Source organism: Chelon labrosus, assembly GCF_963514085.1.
Source record: "Chelon labrosus genome assembly, chromosome: 16".
NCBI lineage: Eukaryota > Metazoa > Chordata > Actinopteri > Mugiliformes > Mugilidae > Chelon > Chelon labrosus.
This window is the reverse complement of record NC_140349.1, coordinates 12,337,450-12,354,741: the sequence shown is the minus strand read 5'-3', so window position 1 is coordinate 12,354,741 and position 17,292 is coordinate 12,337,450. Positions and strand designations below refer to the sequence as shown.

The 17,292-nt window shown below is 43.9% G+C and overlaps 1 protein-coding gene across 1 annotated transcript in view; it reads left to right on the top strand.

Moving 5' to 3' along the window:
- The window catches only part of pard6gb (par-6 family cell polarity regulator gamma b), a 30,714-nt gene extending 14,834 nt beyond the window's left edge, over positions 1-15,880 (top strand). Inside the window, exon 3 of the mRNA XM_084563520.1 lies at positions 14,254-15,880. Within this exon, the coding sequence (XP_084419646.1) occupies positions 14,254-15,338 (1,085 nt within the window). The 3' untranslated portion in view covers positions 15,339-15,880. The remainder of the gene's footprint in view (positions 1-14,253) is intronic.
- The last annotated feature ends 1,412 nt before the right edge of the window (positions 15,881-17,292 follow it).

The window sequence follows — 17,292 nt, the reverse complement described above, 5'->3', positions numbered from 1 at the left end:
AAATCGCATCACACCTCCACAGACGTTCAGTTATGACTACTCAGTGGCTGAGCCCTGCCTCTAAATATCTAAAGGCGCAGGCTCTGGAAATTGTATGATGTGATGAATATAGCCGGGCCCTTCTGGGACAAACAAACAACTTCCTAAGCCACGACCGCCATCACAGGCGCTCCTCGGCAGCGCTGACCCTCAAAGAGAGTTGACGAGCTTTGAAATACTTCAGTGCCTTGTTTCTTTCCCTCGGTTTATGGCCTGGAAGCGGAATGAGGGCCTGTGACGTGCGGGGTGTGCGGCTTTCTGTGTCTTTGTTTTGTGTTTGTTTGTTTTGTCGTAAGAATAATGTTTGGAGCGCTTGTTTTGGTGATTCTCTCGGCTTTAATTTTAGCAAGCAGGCAATCAGGCTTCTGTTCATCCGTGCAAAAGGTTTATTCATGGTTTTAGATTTATTTTTGACTCTTATAGTACGATTTAACAAAAAAAAAACACTTGACGAAAAGCTGCCATTTAAGACATTTGATAAAAACGAGTGTGATAAAAATATTGATCCGCCCCTTGACTGTTAGCTTAGCTTAGCATCAAGACTGAAAACAAAGAAAAACAGCTAGCTTGGCTAATTTTTTAAACAAAGATATAACGTGTTGATGAGTGGGCTTTGGAGGTAGCCAGTCCAAAGACCTAGCGAAGCTCTTTCTCTTGTCTTCGTGCAAAGACAATCGGCTGTATCTTCATCTTTAACAGGCAGGCATGAGAGCGTCTAACCTCTCATCTAATATCACTTTCAAACCGCAGATTCAGGTCTACCCAGTGAGTCCTTAACATTATGTGATGGTATGCCGAACACATATGATCCATATTACCTCTTACAATCCATTAAACGTCACACGTTCATGATAAAGATCAAAATTGGGCCAGGACAGAGACAATGGTGAAATTGGCCGAGCAAGAGAACGCAGTGGAAATTTCCCAGGCCACGTTTGGGCCAAGCCACGAGCAAAGTGAGGGAAGAGGGTGAAGGTTTGGGGTTAGAGAGAGCGGGGGAACATGGACGCTGGGTGGGTGTTAGTGGGTTTTTGAGGGCGGAGCCGCTGGTTTTGTGCAGAGACGGGCTCGCTGTGAGACTGCTCGCTGCAGTTCCTCCTTAATTACAGCCCTGCTGAAGGACAAGGCCGGGCATGCTTTGTGTATGTGTGCGCAACACTGGAACACTCGCGCTAATTCACATGCTACGCTGAGAACACAAGTGCAAGCATGAGCAAAGGATTTGGGTCCTTTGAGGAAATCCTAGTTTACCTAATTTCATCAAAGCCTGCAAGTGTGTAGTGGGCCCTGATGTGATAAGCAGCTTCTTTTCAGTCTCTTTACGTTTTCGTTTTGGCTTGTTCTGTTGGCTCTACAGAGGATATTTTGCATCTACAAAATTCCACATTTGAAAGATTCATGTGAAGATTAATTTCAATATTGCTCATTTGACTCTTCAAACAGCGTGGACTACACATACCTTAACCTCACAGACAACCTGCAGCTTTCAGGCATCTCAGTCAAACCATTAAAAATGCTCGCTATCCAGCACAACATCAACCTAGTGTTGCCTCTGCAAAGAGTTATTTTCGGAGTCCGTAATTACAAAGGAGGGACTGACTTTGCTTCCCAACAGCTCAGCCGCAGCAGACACACTCTCCACTGGCGATGCTGGGCTTCAGAGCCACCCAGGTCACTTTTAAGTTAGCCATGCTCATGCTAACTACTCGTAGCCTGGCTGAAATGTAGGTGATAAACAAGTATGGCATTTAACCCTTTCATTTGAGTCAATGAGTGGAGTCTGTTGTGTATTCTGCACATGACAGGACCATATGCTATAAATAGTGTGCACTGGAAACACTCCTTGCTCCCTGAAACCAATCAGATGTGCTCTGACCTTGTAGCATGTGAAGTCATTTATTTTGTCAGAAGTCTGCGATCCCTGAGGCAAAAACCTTACACAGCTAAATCCAGTTAACATAAAAGGCTGCGCAAACATATGGCCACGCACAAATGTACTGTATAGCTCATGACTGTATGGACGGACACCAGCCTCTTTCTGAGTCAGGGTCTGTGTTTATTATTTTTGTGTGTTTTTTCAGGTGTTTTTTTTTTTTTTTTCTGGTTTGTGGAACCGCCCTCATAGTTGCATAAACGTGGGGTATCCAGTCACAGACCTCGCATGCACTAACAAGCATGTCCAGTCATCAACGTGTTTACATGCAGTTCTGCATGTTCACGGTGAACAGACGATCACGCCTTTAGACCGAGCCTGCTGAGGGGGAGTTCACGGTTTCTTTATGGTTGTTTACTTTTCTTGCATCCCCTCGTGGCCAAGCTACACTGACAAGAATGGAGGCCATTTTGTTGTTTACTTTTAAGGGGAAGAGGTGGGCTCTATTTTAGAGGTTTTTTTTTTTCTCATTCTTACTGGTATTTTACCTTTGCTCCCGATTTCCGTGGACTAGTGCGACAATGGTTTGTGTGTGTGTGTTTGATATCGAGGAATCATCGGAGCAGTCGCAGCCAGTGAGGAGATAATGTCTTTAGCCGTATGTAGGTCATGAGGCTAAAACAATGAGACAGGCTGTCATGCCCCCTCGCCACTCCGGCAATTGTTCGGCCGTAGCGCACAACGGAGCGATTTGATTGGCTAGAATTGAGCTCGAAGAGTTTTTATGATTGGCCATCATAAATCGCCGGAGCTGACAGCAGCCATTTCACACTTCATTAACGTCAGGGTTAAACACAAGGAGCATCTAAACCGCATGTCTTTATATATGTTTTGTCGATAATAATTATTATTAATTATCCACTTTTTGTATATGCACTGTATGGTAGTGATGCATCTAGAAAAGATCTAGATAAAAGGAGGAGTGAGTAAAGCTAAAACCATCACCCCAACGTGCATACCTTTTAGTCATAGTCACGGTTACTGCTTGTCGTTTGTCATATTGAATGAACACAGCATACGTTCTGCATTAAAACATTAATAAGCAGAGTTTTAACTTAATGCCCTGCCATTCGGTGAAGCAATCTGTCTTATAAGCTCCTGAACTGACTCAGAGATGCCTGGTGCAAACACTCTCACCGTGAGAAGACACTGCCCCTTCTCCCACCCACCCGTCCACCCTCCCCCCCTTCTCCAAACACGTGGGCCACGAGTTGGTGGTGGCTGAATCAGGCCAACTCAGCAGTTGTGGATGGGAGAGGAAGGAAAAAGAATGGAGGAGGGGAGGAATGAGCCCTGACTCTTGTCCTGATACGAATTGTGTCCCAGAGACTCCCTGAAACAATGGACACTGACAGCTCATGTGGAAGCAGGCTGTTTTGACATTGTGTGTGTATGTGTGTGTGTGTGTGAGAAAGAGATGAGAGAGTAGTGATTTGGCTCCAGAGACAAGATGAAGCAGATCGCAAATGGAGTTAGTGGAGCAAAGCAGGAGCAGGAAGAACCAAGGATATGTGTCGCCACACACACAGGAAGTGTTCTGTTATGCTGTGTGGTTGTGTAAGAAAGGGAGCTGGCGTTTCAGGTGCCGAGGAGGATGAGATAGAGGCCTGTCCAAGCTTGCAAATGACTCTGGGAAGTATGGGCCTTCACCTGGAGGCCAGGATAGGGGATTTTTATTGACTTTTCTTGTCCATGACTGACTAAAGGTCAACGTGGGTGCTCGTGTTACTGGAACGCTCCAGCGCATACCAATGCAGATCTCCGGCAGAGGATTAAGAATGATAACATCCGACTGGATCAACAATAAAAGAAAAAGGAAAAAAAACTAAACTGTCGTAATCATTGATTTGTTGTAAATCTTGACTGCTGAGCCTGTCATTAGACAAGGTGGATGTGCGTTTGTGTCTTCTCGGAAAAAATGATCTCATTGAGCTTCTGAGACAACATTTTCATTGGCCACGTATTAATCGAGTTGTAGTGCGATGGGTTATTTTTCCTGCCTATAGTGCGAATGAGGTGAACGTCTCCAGAGGCAGCCTCATAACAAAGGATCGCTTTTCCAGTGAGCTGATGTCAGACCTTCTCAGCACGGTGCCTCCTGTGAAGGCAGTCTCGCCCCTTTCCCCGCCTCTCTTTGTGTTTTCCTTTAAGCCCGGCGGTTGACTAAAAACAAATTTGGCACGCGGGCAATGTGAAGGCCCTCTTGGGCTGTTTACACAAGAAGTTTTGTCAATTTTTCACGTCTGCGTGCGTGTTTACTTCCTCTGCCGTTTCATTTCCTTTCCTGTCTGCTCGAATGTTACGTCCTCCAGCGTTTCTCAGCCTGTGTGTGGTAGTTGTGTGTCGCGTGTGTGTGTGTGTGTGACAGTCAGACATCCAGAGAAACCGTAATCTTCCTAATCTGCTTGTTGTCCGTCACCTGCAGCCGATTAAAGACTAGAAAGTGACTCGGATCCGTGCCAGAAGGATGGGACGGATGAAGATGAAAAGTTACAAAAAGACGGCAGTAGATGTTCATTTGTGGTTAGGAGGCAAACCCAGGTGTTGTGTCTCATAATTGTCAATACATTTGAAAATAAGTAAAAGAAAAATACGCTATTAACTGGAAATTGAGCCTTTGTTTTGTAGATTTGTGTGTTTTATTGTGTTCGTTTGGTTGCAGAGTAGTGACTGGTCTCTCTGGGTGCATTTATAGTAGATCTAGCTGCTGAAGGTGTTGCTGTGTTCTCTGTATCTGGGTGTGTCTGGCTCAGACATATTTTGTACTGGATTGGGTCTCTATCCAAACCTTCTTCATTAGATCACGTAGGTTTCCCACCGTTCAGCTCTGGATCACGTCCAACGTCTTGGGCCTCAGATATTATCCTACGGTTAAGACGTCCCTGTGACAGACGGCTAGCTACAGCAGGTCTCAGTGGTTTGGTTAAATTGGGTGGGTTTTTGCGCCGTTTCGAGTCACCCACCCTCCACAGCAACCACTGCATTCTTTCACATGTGGATTTATTATTTATAACCCCCTCCCACTTTGACCATTCACTAAACTAGCGTGCCTCTCTTTAAATAACATGAATAACTTCAACGCAGCTAGAACATCGCTGACATTTTTCTCATTTCCATGACTGTAAAACTCAACAAGCTGTTACAAATGAACCATGCTCCTTCTTCTCACTCTCCAAGTGAGCCCACATAAACTATATGCACACAGGTCTTATAAACAAAATCGTTCCCTCTATTAGGCAATGTGAAGCGAATCTGTTCAGCCTGGGGCTCGTTAAACATTATTTGATAGTCGAAGAAGCCAATGGCTGATAAGGTTATGTTTTGATTTGCGAGTGTGGGAGAGGGATAGAGGGTTTATTTTGCAACTGTTATTTTGGTAATAGTATCCTTGAATGTGTCTCTTGTATCTTCATGAGCGCAGACGGAGAGACCGGTTATCAGAAAACAGTATCCGGTGTTTCCTCATAGTTTTGGAGACGTGTGGAGTCGTTCTGTTTTTCCGTGTTATCCTTAAGTCTTTCCTCCTCGCACACATACTTAATCGCTCACGTGGACTCTCACTCAAACAGAAGGCCAGACAGGTGGCAAGGACTCAAGCCCAAGTCTGCTGCTGTGACTTCTGTCACCCGTACACCGCCAGAATCTATTTCCCATGATCCCTCCTTCGCCAGAACGCCTGTAAAATATATCATATGGTTGCAGGACTCGGTGTACTAATGAGTCTCGGCCTTCACTGTTCTCTTGTAAATAAAAGAAACCAACCCGTTATGTCTTTTGTGAAGTATAGAGTGCAGGATTTCCACACTTCATATTCCACAGTGACTTGTATTTATATCTTCACATGGGTAGCAAGCGGTAAATGCAGCTGGGGTACCTGCGGGCCAGATGGCAGCGGAGACTTTGGGGAGCTTAAATCAACAGCATGTATTTTTGGGGTTGGAAGCTTGTATATGATCAGCAGAGAGGCAGCTGCATTGAAACCAGAAGCAGTAGTTAGTTATGTACAAGAGGAAGACAGAGAACGGAAACCTGGTGAACCCCCCAAGCAGTACTTTATAAGTAGGAACACTTAATGGAGTGTAGATTGTTCCTTTTGAAAAGTTGGAGGAATTCAAGACCTGTCTACTCCCTCCGTCTTTGATGTTTCAGCCTCCACCTCCTCTGCTGCACGTCAACCCCCACCCCCTCCCACGCACAAACGCAGATTAATCAGCTTAAGTACGCGCACACACTCTCATGCTCCCTCCTTCTTTAAACGCCTGCCTCTTCCCCCTAACGTCTATCTCCCTTGCGATCTTAGTCCTGCATCTGCTCTTGCAAAATTAGCGTCGGTTTGTGGGGTTGATACCTGCAGTGAATCTTAAACCTGCGACTCCGTCCACGCCCCTCCGCGCAGGCCCGACGGCAGACGAGGCAGCTCCGTTTAACTTGTCCCAGATGTGCGGCCCGGCCCCCGGTGTGCGGCAGTTACTGCTAGTTAAACGAGTGAAGGAATGAATCGGGTGCGTGCAAAGTGCTACCCGGCATTTGCTGTGTGTGTATGTGTGCATGCAAAAGTTTCAGAGCCTCATCTGGTTTTATTAGAAGGTACAACTACTGTTCCTTTTTCTTCCAAACACGTGCATAAACCTTGATTCTAACCCAGCTTTCCTTGATTTTGAAGTATCGGCATCTCGTTCCCTTTTTGAATCTACTTGAAGCATGCAGCTAATAGAAATGCAGACTAAACAGTGATTGTGAGTGTTTGAAATATGTTAAAAAGTCTGCAGACAGTGAAGACACTAACATATTTGTGGGATGAGGAGTTCAAATGGAAGTGAATGCAGTAATGCTTGTGTATGTTTACACTTCTGTAGACGTGCAAGAGCATTACTCTTTTGCTTAAGTGAAAGTAATACCACAATGCAAAAGTCCTGCAGTCAAAATGTTTTAAAATAAAATATGTACATGAATGCGCAAAGTTGTAAACAGCATTTAAAATTTTCTGTGCAAATATGCGTTTGATAATTTAAATAACGACTACTTCCCTCCGAAATGCAGTGAAGTAGAAGTCTAAAGTGTAAAAGCAGAACATAGACAGCCTGTGAGTAGAAGTATTTCATTATTTTTCCACCACTCTGACTGTACGTCCAACATTTTCTATGCACAAGATCAAAAAAAATTCCAGTAAGCTCCTAACCAAACCTTCGGTGCAGATGTCGATTAAAACCACGTACGTTTATCGAGCTCCTCCAAAGTTCCACCCCGACTCTGCCTCAACCACCCCTGCAAGAATGTGAAATATGTTTGCATGTTTAAAAAAAAAAAAAAAAAAAAAACTTTCTTTATTCTGTCTGGATTCTTTTTCCATGTTAGTGTTAGTTGAAAATCTTGGCAGCCCCTGAACACACAGATAGACTTCAGCCATCTCCGACAGGGGAGGAGCGGAGATGTCCAAGAATTTGGATTTTTTTTTTTTTGGTTCATGCTTTTTTTATGTTGACAGAGGATGAAAACCTGACTTAAAGACACGTGCTTGGGGTATTAAAAGGAAAACTTTTTTAGTATTTCCTGGGAAATATATGTAGAAATTTGCTGTTCAGCTCACTTTGCTGCATTTGTATGAAACCACTGGAGGGTCATGAAAACCAACCATATCTGACCCCACGCTACAAGGCGAAAGAAATACAAAACAAACTGCATTTCATTAAATCCTTTCTCAAAAAAAATGCAAATTTGGGTGACGGGAGAAACGTTTCGCCTACTGTAATGCATTCTACTTGGCTATCTTGTTTTGTCCTGCGAGGCTCTGCGCTGTCATGTGATGTTTCATCTCATCCTGCTTCACGCCATTTTCCTGCCGGTTCAGACGCCGAGGATCTTCCAAGTGTGTGTGTGTGTGTATGCACATGTACGTATGTGCGCGTCTGTCTGTGGGGCCCAGGAATGAAGCCCACTGCCACAGCATCCAGTGACCTAATGCAAAAGGCAGCAGGGTCTAGCACAATTCACTATTCTCTGTGTGGCTTGTCTCTCCCTCTCTCCAGTGGTTATGGTCTCTCCTGTCACTAAGCACTTTGTCACGCTTGGACGAAGACCATGATGGGGACTGGAGGGGGTTGGTGGGTCGCAGGAATGTCACTTAGATGGACTGTAGCTGGATGTGCTGTATACAAAGCAACAGGGTGGAGTTTATGAGATAGTACTGTATAATCATACATGAGCGAACTGATGAGTGTATATATCATGGCTGTCCTGGGGAAAAAAAAAATCTAAACATTTCATGAGCTAAAATACATCAGAGTTTAACATATATATGGGAAATATAGTTGCATCCTTGCACTCTCATCTGTACGGTGAATACGAAGCTGCAGCGAGCAGGCAGTTAGTAGCTGGAAAATGGGACTGTTTTTTGGCCCACGGCACTCGCCAGATAAAAAGCTGAGACTCCAGGGAAGCTACTGCTCCTGACCTGAAATTTTCTCGTCTAACTCTCAGCAAGAAAGCACATTTCCAAACTGTTCCTTTTAAAACTGTAACTGAGCTTGAATGCAGCATAGCCTTTAGTTCGTGAGTGTAGACTTAGAGGAGCTGTTGTCAAAGGTGGTTAAATATTAAAATAAAAGATGTTTGGGGACAAATGCAGAATTGTAAATGCTGATGGGTTCAGAGACCGATGCTAATGTTCTGGGAATCTAACCTTTCCTACTGTCGCAGCCCTGCATTAAAAGCATTTAACTGGCAGTCACACCAAATGCAGTATGTTTATCAGTGAGCTTAACACTAACCGCCGTCCATTCATCCAAAATCCATCCACCACACCTCACAATGATATTTGGATCAGTTTTAAATAAATAATCAAGTAATGGAACATATAAAGGAGCAGCCGGAGTGAGCTGTTAGATGAAGAGCTGCACACCTCCAACTTCTAAGTGAGGTAACCGACTCCTTTCACTGCTGTTCATATGAACGACGAAAACTACAGGTTTGGTCAAATCAGCCAGGACTGAAATATTCAAGATTGCTACTTCCATATCTTTTAATAACCTACTCTAATGTAGTGTTTTTTTTGTTGTTTACTCTGGTGCTAGTTAGTGCATTAATTATAACTTCTGTGGAACTGCTTAAAGGCACTGTGGGTTTGTAAATGTCCTTAGCTGAGGTGCTACTGTGTGTGGGGACATATCACTGGGTTAAAACATTGTCATTACCAGTCATCACACCCCTGAGGGGCCACCACTAAAGCTGTGAGGAGGGCGTTGATGATCTTCACCCTGAGACTCGTATATAACCCAAATTAAATAATAATTAAATTCTTCCAATCAACAATATGGCTGCTGAATTGTAACGAAATCAAAACATGTGTTCAGTTTGATTTCCATTCATACCAGCACTAATGGCACATAAACGTAAACACCAAACAATGACAAATCTTAAAAATTACAGGTAATTCTGGTTTCTCCTGTCCTTCTGTCCTTCCTCTTTACCAACATGGCTTACAAGGAAAAAAATAGTCAACGTTGCCAACTTTCACAAAGCCTCGTGTGAAATATCACACATGACTCCGGCCCCAAAACACCTCTGCAAACATCATTAGTCTGCGCGTCAGTGTAGTGATTACGGTGCCGATGCACTTTGTGGTGGCTGTGTTGCATGTTCACTTAAGTAAAGCCGGGAGCTAATGCTTGTGTTTATCTATAACACTCCACCTTTTCACAATGGCGCTTACAAAGCGGCTTACACGTGCGCCATACAAATTCCCCGTTGATTCATTTCTTCCATTCAACCATGTGTGTTTTACCACACATAAACTTTCTGATTATTAGAAAGGATTTGAAGCGCTCTGCCATAATAGAAGTGTGTTTTCACTTCTCTCACGTGTTTACCGTTGGGTTAGCAGCGAGTGTAAGAAGGCCTGCCAGGAACAAGTGTGCAGAAAGGTCCTAATGGTGGATCATAAAACTCCTTAGATTCCTGGTTTTTATGGGAGATGTTGGAAAAGCAGTAGGACCTTAAAACGCCCTCTTTTCACAGCTTTGGTTAATAGAGGTGGGCTTCACTGGAACAAAGGCTATTTTTCCTCTTTTTTTTTTTTTTTTCTTGGCTTTGGAGGCTTAACAGCATGAGGCATTTAATAGCAACTGAGAACCAGAAACAAACCGTTTGCAAACTAGCATCTCATTGGTTGTATTTTTACCCCCGCCACAAACTTTAGGATTCAGGTAGTCCTCCTTAAAACTATGAAAAAGAATAACAGTAAGCCAGCGATGGATCACATCAGGAAGTTGTTTCGGGTCAAAGCAGCCCATGCCTTTCATGAGCACTTATGCAGATCCTCAACCTGTTCGGGGATATCGCCAACTGCCTTTACCGCCGCATTCCTTCGGTGTCAGGGCGCGCAGACGGAGCAGGCAGACACGCACGTCGGCTGAAAGCAGAATGTAGAAGTAATCCAGGAGCCGTCTTTCCACCTCCTGACCTCGTACCCTGACCCCGCAAAGGGTCGGAGCCGCGTTAGGTGGGGTCCCCGGCATCACAGTGTTTTAAAACTCCACTTTCCCTAAACAAAAATCCCTTTCCCGGAGCTGCAAGATCTTATTTCTTATCCACTTGGAGCTGTTTCTGAGCGCTCATGTTTAATGTTATTTAAGTGAATGAGTGTTTTTCCAGCTCCGTCAGCATTAAGCCTCATGATTAGCTGCTTGGATTTTTAGTGGAATTCCCTGACCTTAAGTTTAAGTAAATGCAAACAGCTGCTGTGTGGATGCAGACAGTAGCGTTCTCAGATCTGTGTATCACCTAAATTGCTTTTATATTTTCCAAACAGCGATGGTTAAATTACATTTGATCATAAATAACAAAAAGGAAATATTTAGCAGTTCTGTGTTTTAGTTCGGATGTGCTGTGGCGCCTGCAGATCTCCGGCGCTGACCCCGACGGTCTTTGATCAGCGGGTTCACGTTGGCTTACCCATCATGCTCCGGTGTAGCAGGGATTAGGTTTGTCAGGAGTTGTTACAGTAACCATAGTGTGATCGACTGGAACGTGCTCACTTTGTCTTCTAGACTTGGCAAAACTAGAAAGCAGTGACACCTGATAGTTCATTCTCATTTAGCTTTTCTCTTTTTTCTTCTTTTTTTCTTTTTGAAGCAATCATTGACCTTTTGTGAGTTTGATTTGGGTTTGGAAAGTCTGTTTCATCAGTCTTTAAGGAGGAGTAATTTTCTTGCATTATTATAGACTTCAGTCACATTTAGTTAAAAGCTCTGCGGTTATTTATAAAAGAGTTTACAGAAAGACATACGATTTCTGTTATGGTGCGTGTTCAATGTGTATTTTTTTTATTTTTTTGCAATGGAATTACCCTTCTCAGTTGGATGAGTGCACTGATCATAAATATAATACCAGAGCCCTGCAGACAGACAGAGACAGAAAGGGTTTTACAGCCACAGTCTGCTTCTCTGACTCAACAACCTAACTCGTTTGGCATCTCCCAACACTGTAATTTAATTATCTTCATGATGCTCCAGACACCGGTTCATCCACTGATTATTTTTTTGGATTAAGATTAAGTTAAAAGACTGGTGGAAAATGTTAATGATGCTTCTACGGAGCCTTTTTGAGATGCTTGCATCGTCCAGAACCCCCAAAGACTTTTAATTTGCTAGTAAAGGACAGAGCAGTGTAACAAGCTGTAGTGCTTTTAAAGGTATGTATAATATGTTTAGGATTTCTCCTTTCCAAAACCATAAAATAACTTTACTAAAGATCTTCCACAAACTATGTGACGTTACTTGATATTCGATAATTATTATGAGTATGAGACTTTTGAGTAAAGTAAACGGCCATCCTCGCGGAGTTATTATGTATGTGATTACATGTTGGATTACACCAGGTTTGTGCTAGGTTTATGCTCATTTTTTAAATTTAATGTTGCTGGTGTTGCTTTTAGACAGGGGAAAGTACATTTGTTATTGTTGTCAATTACACTGCTGGAAAGAGTGGATGTCAATGGGGCATTTAAAATGTAATATTTGTGGTGGATTTTGACAAGTGTTTTGAGCACCATGTCTTCCGCAGCTATCCTCGTACCAGACACACCCCATTCCTTTTTATTTGTACGTTCCTTAAATCCGATCACAGCGACATATGCTTCTAAATGAGTTTTGCGTTGCAGCTGCGAGGCATTACGCACAAAACGCGTAATTATAGTTGTACGCTTTAAATTTCTGACTGAAAGATCATCTGTCCTGGCGTACACCCGGGTGATGCGGTGTGCTGTGTGGTGCGCCGTTGGTTTCAGACTGAGATGCGGGTGTGGAAGGAGGGTGTTGCACCAAAGACCTGTAATGAGACTCTGCTGCGCTCCCCTCCAATATGGTTCCCATCACAGAAACTTGCACTTGTGGCAGAAATTCCAGCCCTGTAGCAAATGCCTTGTCTGGATTCAATCAAATCAACTTCTGCCACAACATGCTTAGTAAACTAAGAATACTATGCACTTTAAGTGGATGACATTACGAAGGTTTTGCTAAAACGGCACATTTTCTTTTTCTGACACATTTGGCCTTGCGGCTAAGCTCGAGTCTGAACTCTTGACATCACTATGCCATGAGATGTCAATCTATTATTTCACTCTCATTTATCATTCTTATTTTTGTTTGTTTCTCATTTCCCCCAATTTACTCTTTGCCCATTCTCTGTGTATACTGTGGTTTCAAGCCACTACTGACTTCCGCCCTGCAGGCTGCCTCTTTTCACCTGGCAGCGAGGACACATTTCCAACAGGACACTGAATACATTTCTTTGCTAAAACATGCCACTGCTTGGTCAACACTCTGCCTAAGGAGGTGGTAGAGGAATGCAACATATATTAATGCTGAGTCAGCGCTGCGTAGGGAGCTGCATGGCAGACGTCCGCCCTCCTCTGAGGCTGGAGGGACGACTAGCCAGCTGGACTCCAGATTTATTTCAGTGTTTGAAGACGGGGCCAAATATTACCTTGGGCTGCCCACTCATCCAGGCAGACCCCCCCCCCCCCCCCCCCCCCCCCCCCCTCCGTCGAGCACATACACCAAAAAAAAAGGTGTCCACACAGGAGGTTAAATATGACTCATTGTCATGGAAGTGCAGGAGCTGATGCTCCCGCTTGGGGACCTTCGCTTCCTGTCACGTCAGGCTTCACCATGTCCAGATTTCCTGCCTGCCTGAGAAAGGAAGATTAGAGGGCCATCAACTTATTTATTCACCACAGAGCACAGCTTTCTTTCTGTCTCTAACACACTGTCTTTATGTTAGAAAAACGAGCAAATGAATGCCTTTAGTCATTTTTCACTTAAGTATAACGACTCTAGAGTGTTCTCATCCTTCTGTCCTCTGCATGTTTTGCAGTGGCTGTGTTATTTTTGTTTTTTTTGGAGATGTCAGGGCGATCTTGTCCACAATAAAGGCTTTCATTGTTTTCATTGATTGCTCCAAATCTGTGGTTGGAAACATCAGACTTTTTTTACTGACATTACCACGTCGGTCTTCCCTCCAAGCTCATTCTTTCCGCACTTTATTGTCTTGTATTCCTACGAGGTCTCTAATGGATCGAGCCAGTGTAGGACTGACTGTTGACATTTAATTGGCTTTCAAAAGCACGTTCAGTGCACAGTTGTATGTTTGCACGGAGGATGGTTTGTTTATGTGCCTGTGTGTCTGGGTGCAGAAACGCAAACTGGGAAGCTCTACAGCTGCTGCTTGGTAGCAGAAGGGTGGGTCGGCTCTGTCAGCACAGGAATGCTCTGCACAGTCAGCGGTTCATATTAACATGAACACACACACACACTCAGTAATGGCACCATGTGAATCTAATTGACAAGTTTAAGTGCCATTTTTCTTACATGGGTTCATCATTGTGTAGCTAGTAATCAGCGAGCACGCAGGCCTTTTTTTAAAGCTTCTAGATAATGGAACAGTTATGTCACATGTGGAATGTAAACTATATAAATGATTAGCAGGTCTTTGACTGGAAAAATCTTTTCAACCACATCTGTGCATAGTTTGATCAGAGGTTGTTGAGTTTGTGAGGCAGGTGGTTTGGTTTAAAGGTGGGGTAAAATAAAATGGATCAAGTACAGGTTTTGTAGTTCTAGTAGAGAAATCATGCTCTTTCAGTCTTTTAGTTTCTTTAGGTACTGTGGGCAATACACATGGGAGAACGAAGGCTTTAGACATGTGTTACTATCACATTAATAATGATTAAACTTGACCACAACTAATCAACTTGTTTTTTTCTGTCTCTTCTTTTTTCTTTGCAGAAGAGGTCGACTACTCTAACTTTGGCACCAACACATTAACTCGTAGGAAGAAGGCGGTGGTCGCGCTGCGCAACAACGACGTCAACCGCAAGCGTCCTCAAATCCGCATCGGCATGCCCCACGACTTCCGGCCCGTCTCTTCAATCATCGACGTGGACATCCTACCGGAATCTCACCGCCGCGTTCGGCTCTATCGCCACGGCTCAGACAAACCCCTCGGCTTTTACATCCGAGATGGAACCAGCGTTCGGGTGACCCCACACGGCCTGGAGAAAGTCCCGGGTATCTTCATATCTCGCCTGGTGCCCGGAGGGTTGGCCGAGAGCACCGGGCTGCTGGCGGTTAATGATGAGGTGCTGGAGGTGAATGGCATCGAAGTGACTGGAAAGTCTTTAGATCAGGTAACGGATATGATGATCGCCAACAGCCACAACCTGATCGTGACTGTGAAGCCGGTGAACCAGCGCAACAATGTGGTCCGCGGCAGCAGGATCTCCGGCAGCTCAGGACAGTCGTCTGACAGCAGCGGGTCAACTGGTTACCCGACTTTGTCTGTGGCCTCAGTAGGGGGGACATTATCTGGAGCACATGGTTACCAAGACGACCTGGAGAGTGACGAGGACGCAGATATTGTCATTGAGAGCAGCCTCAAGCGGCCATCTCAGAGGTCCAACGCTTCTCTGGCATCCAGTGCGTCTCGCACGCACCAGCAGACTCCGACAACAGCTTCAGGCCCAGCGGCTCCTCCCAGCCCTCCCACACGTCCATCTTCAGTGATTTCCACCGCCTCCTTCCACTCGCAGCCAAGTCTTAACGGAGGGTCCCACCAACACCACCACCACCACCACCACCACCACCACCAACAGAGCAGCCTTAGCTACCAGCTCCACAGAGACCTGAACCTCCAACACTCCCAGCACAGTCATCACCACGCACAGCCCCCGCATCATAGCAGCAACCCAGCCCTACGCCAAAGCAACGGGAGTCTGCACAAAATCCTCAGCTCAATGAAATCGGACCCACGACACAGTCTTGCACTTCCCAGGGGAGGGGTGGAGGAGGATGGCACCGTCATCACCCTATAATACTTACAACAAACAAACAAAAAAAACACAGAGACACAAACATCCCAGCTGCTCAGAGACTAAAACTGGAACATCAGGCCAGATCAGTATGAGCACGAGTGCGTTTTGACAGATACTAATTGTGTAACTTTTTACAAGATGATTGAGAATAGGAAGTTGCAAACATGGAAAATGTATTGTATATATTTCTTGTATTTTTTAAAAGTCCTCTTTGTCTTACGTGGAAAAGATTTGTATGTTTGTAATAAGCATCAGAACAAATAACTGTTTTTAGGCAAGTCCACTGCATCCTAGAGATCTGGATGTACCTTCACCTTAGTGACCACTTTTATTAAGATCCTTTTCATTCTTATTACTGGGACCAACTTGGGGTTGCTTATGGATGTTTTTAAAGAGTAAATCTATATTTCTTATATTCTGATAAAATGCTGTGTAGAGTATGTTTTTGTTTTGTTTTGTTTTTTAAAAAAATAGGTCTTTTATGCATTGACGTTTCAAAAATCCTTGTATCTGTTTCAATAAATTATTCTGTCTATTACTTATGGAAACTAGAAATGTGATGTCTTGGTTGAGCGTTTATTCACTTGGAGTGGCAGCCTTGTGTGCGAATCTATATCATAGTTGGTCGCAAAAGCCAAAGCTATTAAGCTTGTAATGATAAACATATAGCACTAGGTAACAAAGAGCTAATTGTATGTGGGAGAGGCAGAAGTGAGATCGGATGAAAGTCTGGTGTTTGTTTCATTTTAAATCTCCACTTCCATCACACAGTCACAGTTGTTGGTGCTGTAATTTAATTTGTCTGTGCAATATTTTGTAGACGGGCTCAACTTCATGGCCGGGTTTTACAGGGAAAAACCATATAAAGCCTCATAAAATATTACGGCTTATTTGGTTTCAGGACCTCAGAAACCTAAGTCAGAAGCTCTTCTCTCAATTCATGGCTGACACTTACATGCTAAGAAGGGCTGACATCCCAGATTCTTCAACAGCAGTATTGGTTAACCAGGAATTTATAATCACAAAACATGTTGTAACTTATCTTTTCCTGGAAATTTCTGTAAAGTTGGAACAAAGCTATATTCACCTATGTAAAACCACACTGATGATGACCACAACACTATCAGAGTATTTTCATTGTCAATTGTTGTTCCGATCGTGTGAATCTACAGTTTAATGCAATAGGCCTGTGCCTGTTGGAGGTGGCATTCAGCTCGAAGGCAAGAAGACTTCAAGGTCAGATTTTACTAATTTCCTACAGACATCACAAAGTTAGGGCAAAATACCATCTGAAGGTTGAATTCCTTGAATCGGATGCAACCAGTCTTTATCATGATTTGTTTTGTTGTTTTTTTTAACCGCAGCCTGTGAATCAAACCTAGACAGGCACCAGGAATGCAGCTGTGTCATGGCCCCTCCAGCGGCAGAAAACTTCTTAGGCCTCTTTGCTAATGAATGTTTGTCTGCTTTGTTTACCCAGGATGCCACCCTGCTCAAACAGTTAATAGGTCTCCTATAGACCCTAGTCTGCGCCCTCCAATCAACATGTCGTGGGTTTAGTGGGATCTTAACTGTCACAGCTTTGCTACCTGTGTCTTTTCATCAGCAGAGCTGGGGCAGATGCAGAAGGACCTTATGGTCAGAAATAGTTTCACCACTAATGTGTGAAAGTACTATGTTCCTCGCATGTGACACAGATGTGCTGCTGATGATTTTGGAATTGTAGTGTGAAGTAGAGAGCATGTGCCAGTGTGTGTATCATACATTAATGGAAATGTTTTGCTATATATCCACTCAAAAAAAAAAAAACATAGATTTGACAACTAATCCTTTCACTACAGATATGTTGTGTAGTGAAAGGTATGATGAACCTTTTAACACAGAACTTATTCCCCTGCATCAGACATTTAAAACCCCCCAAAGTCCATTGCCATGCAGTAATTCTGGCTGCCAC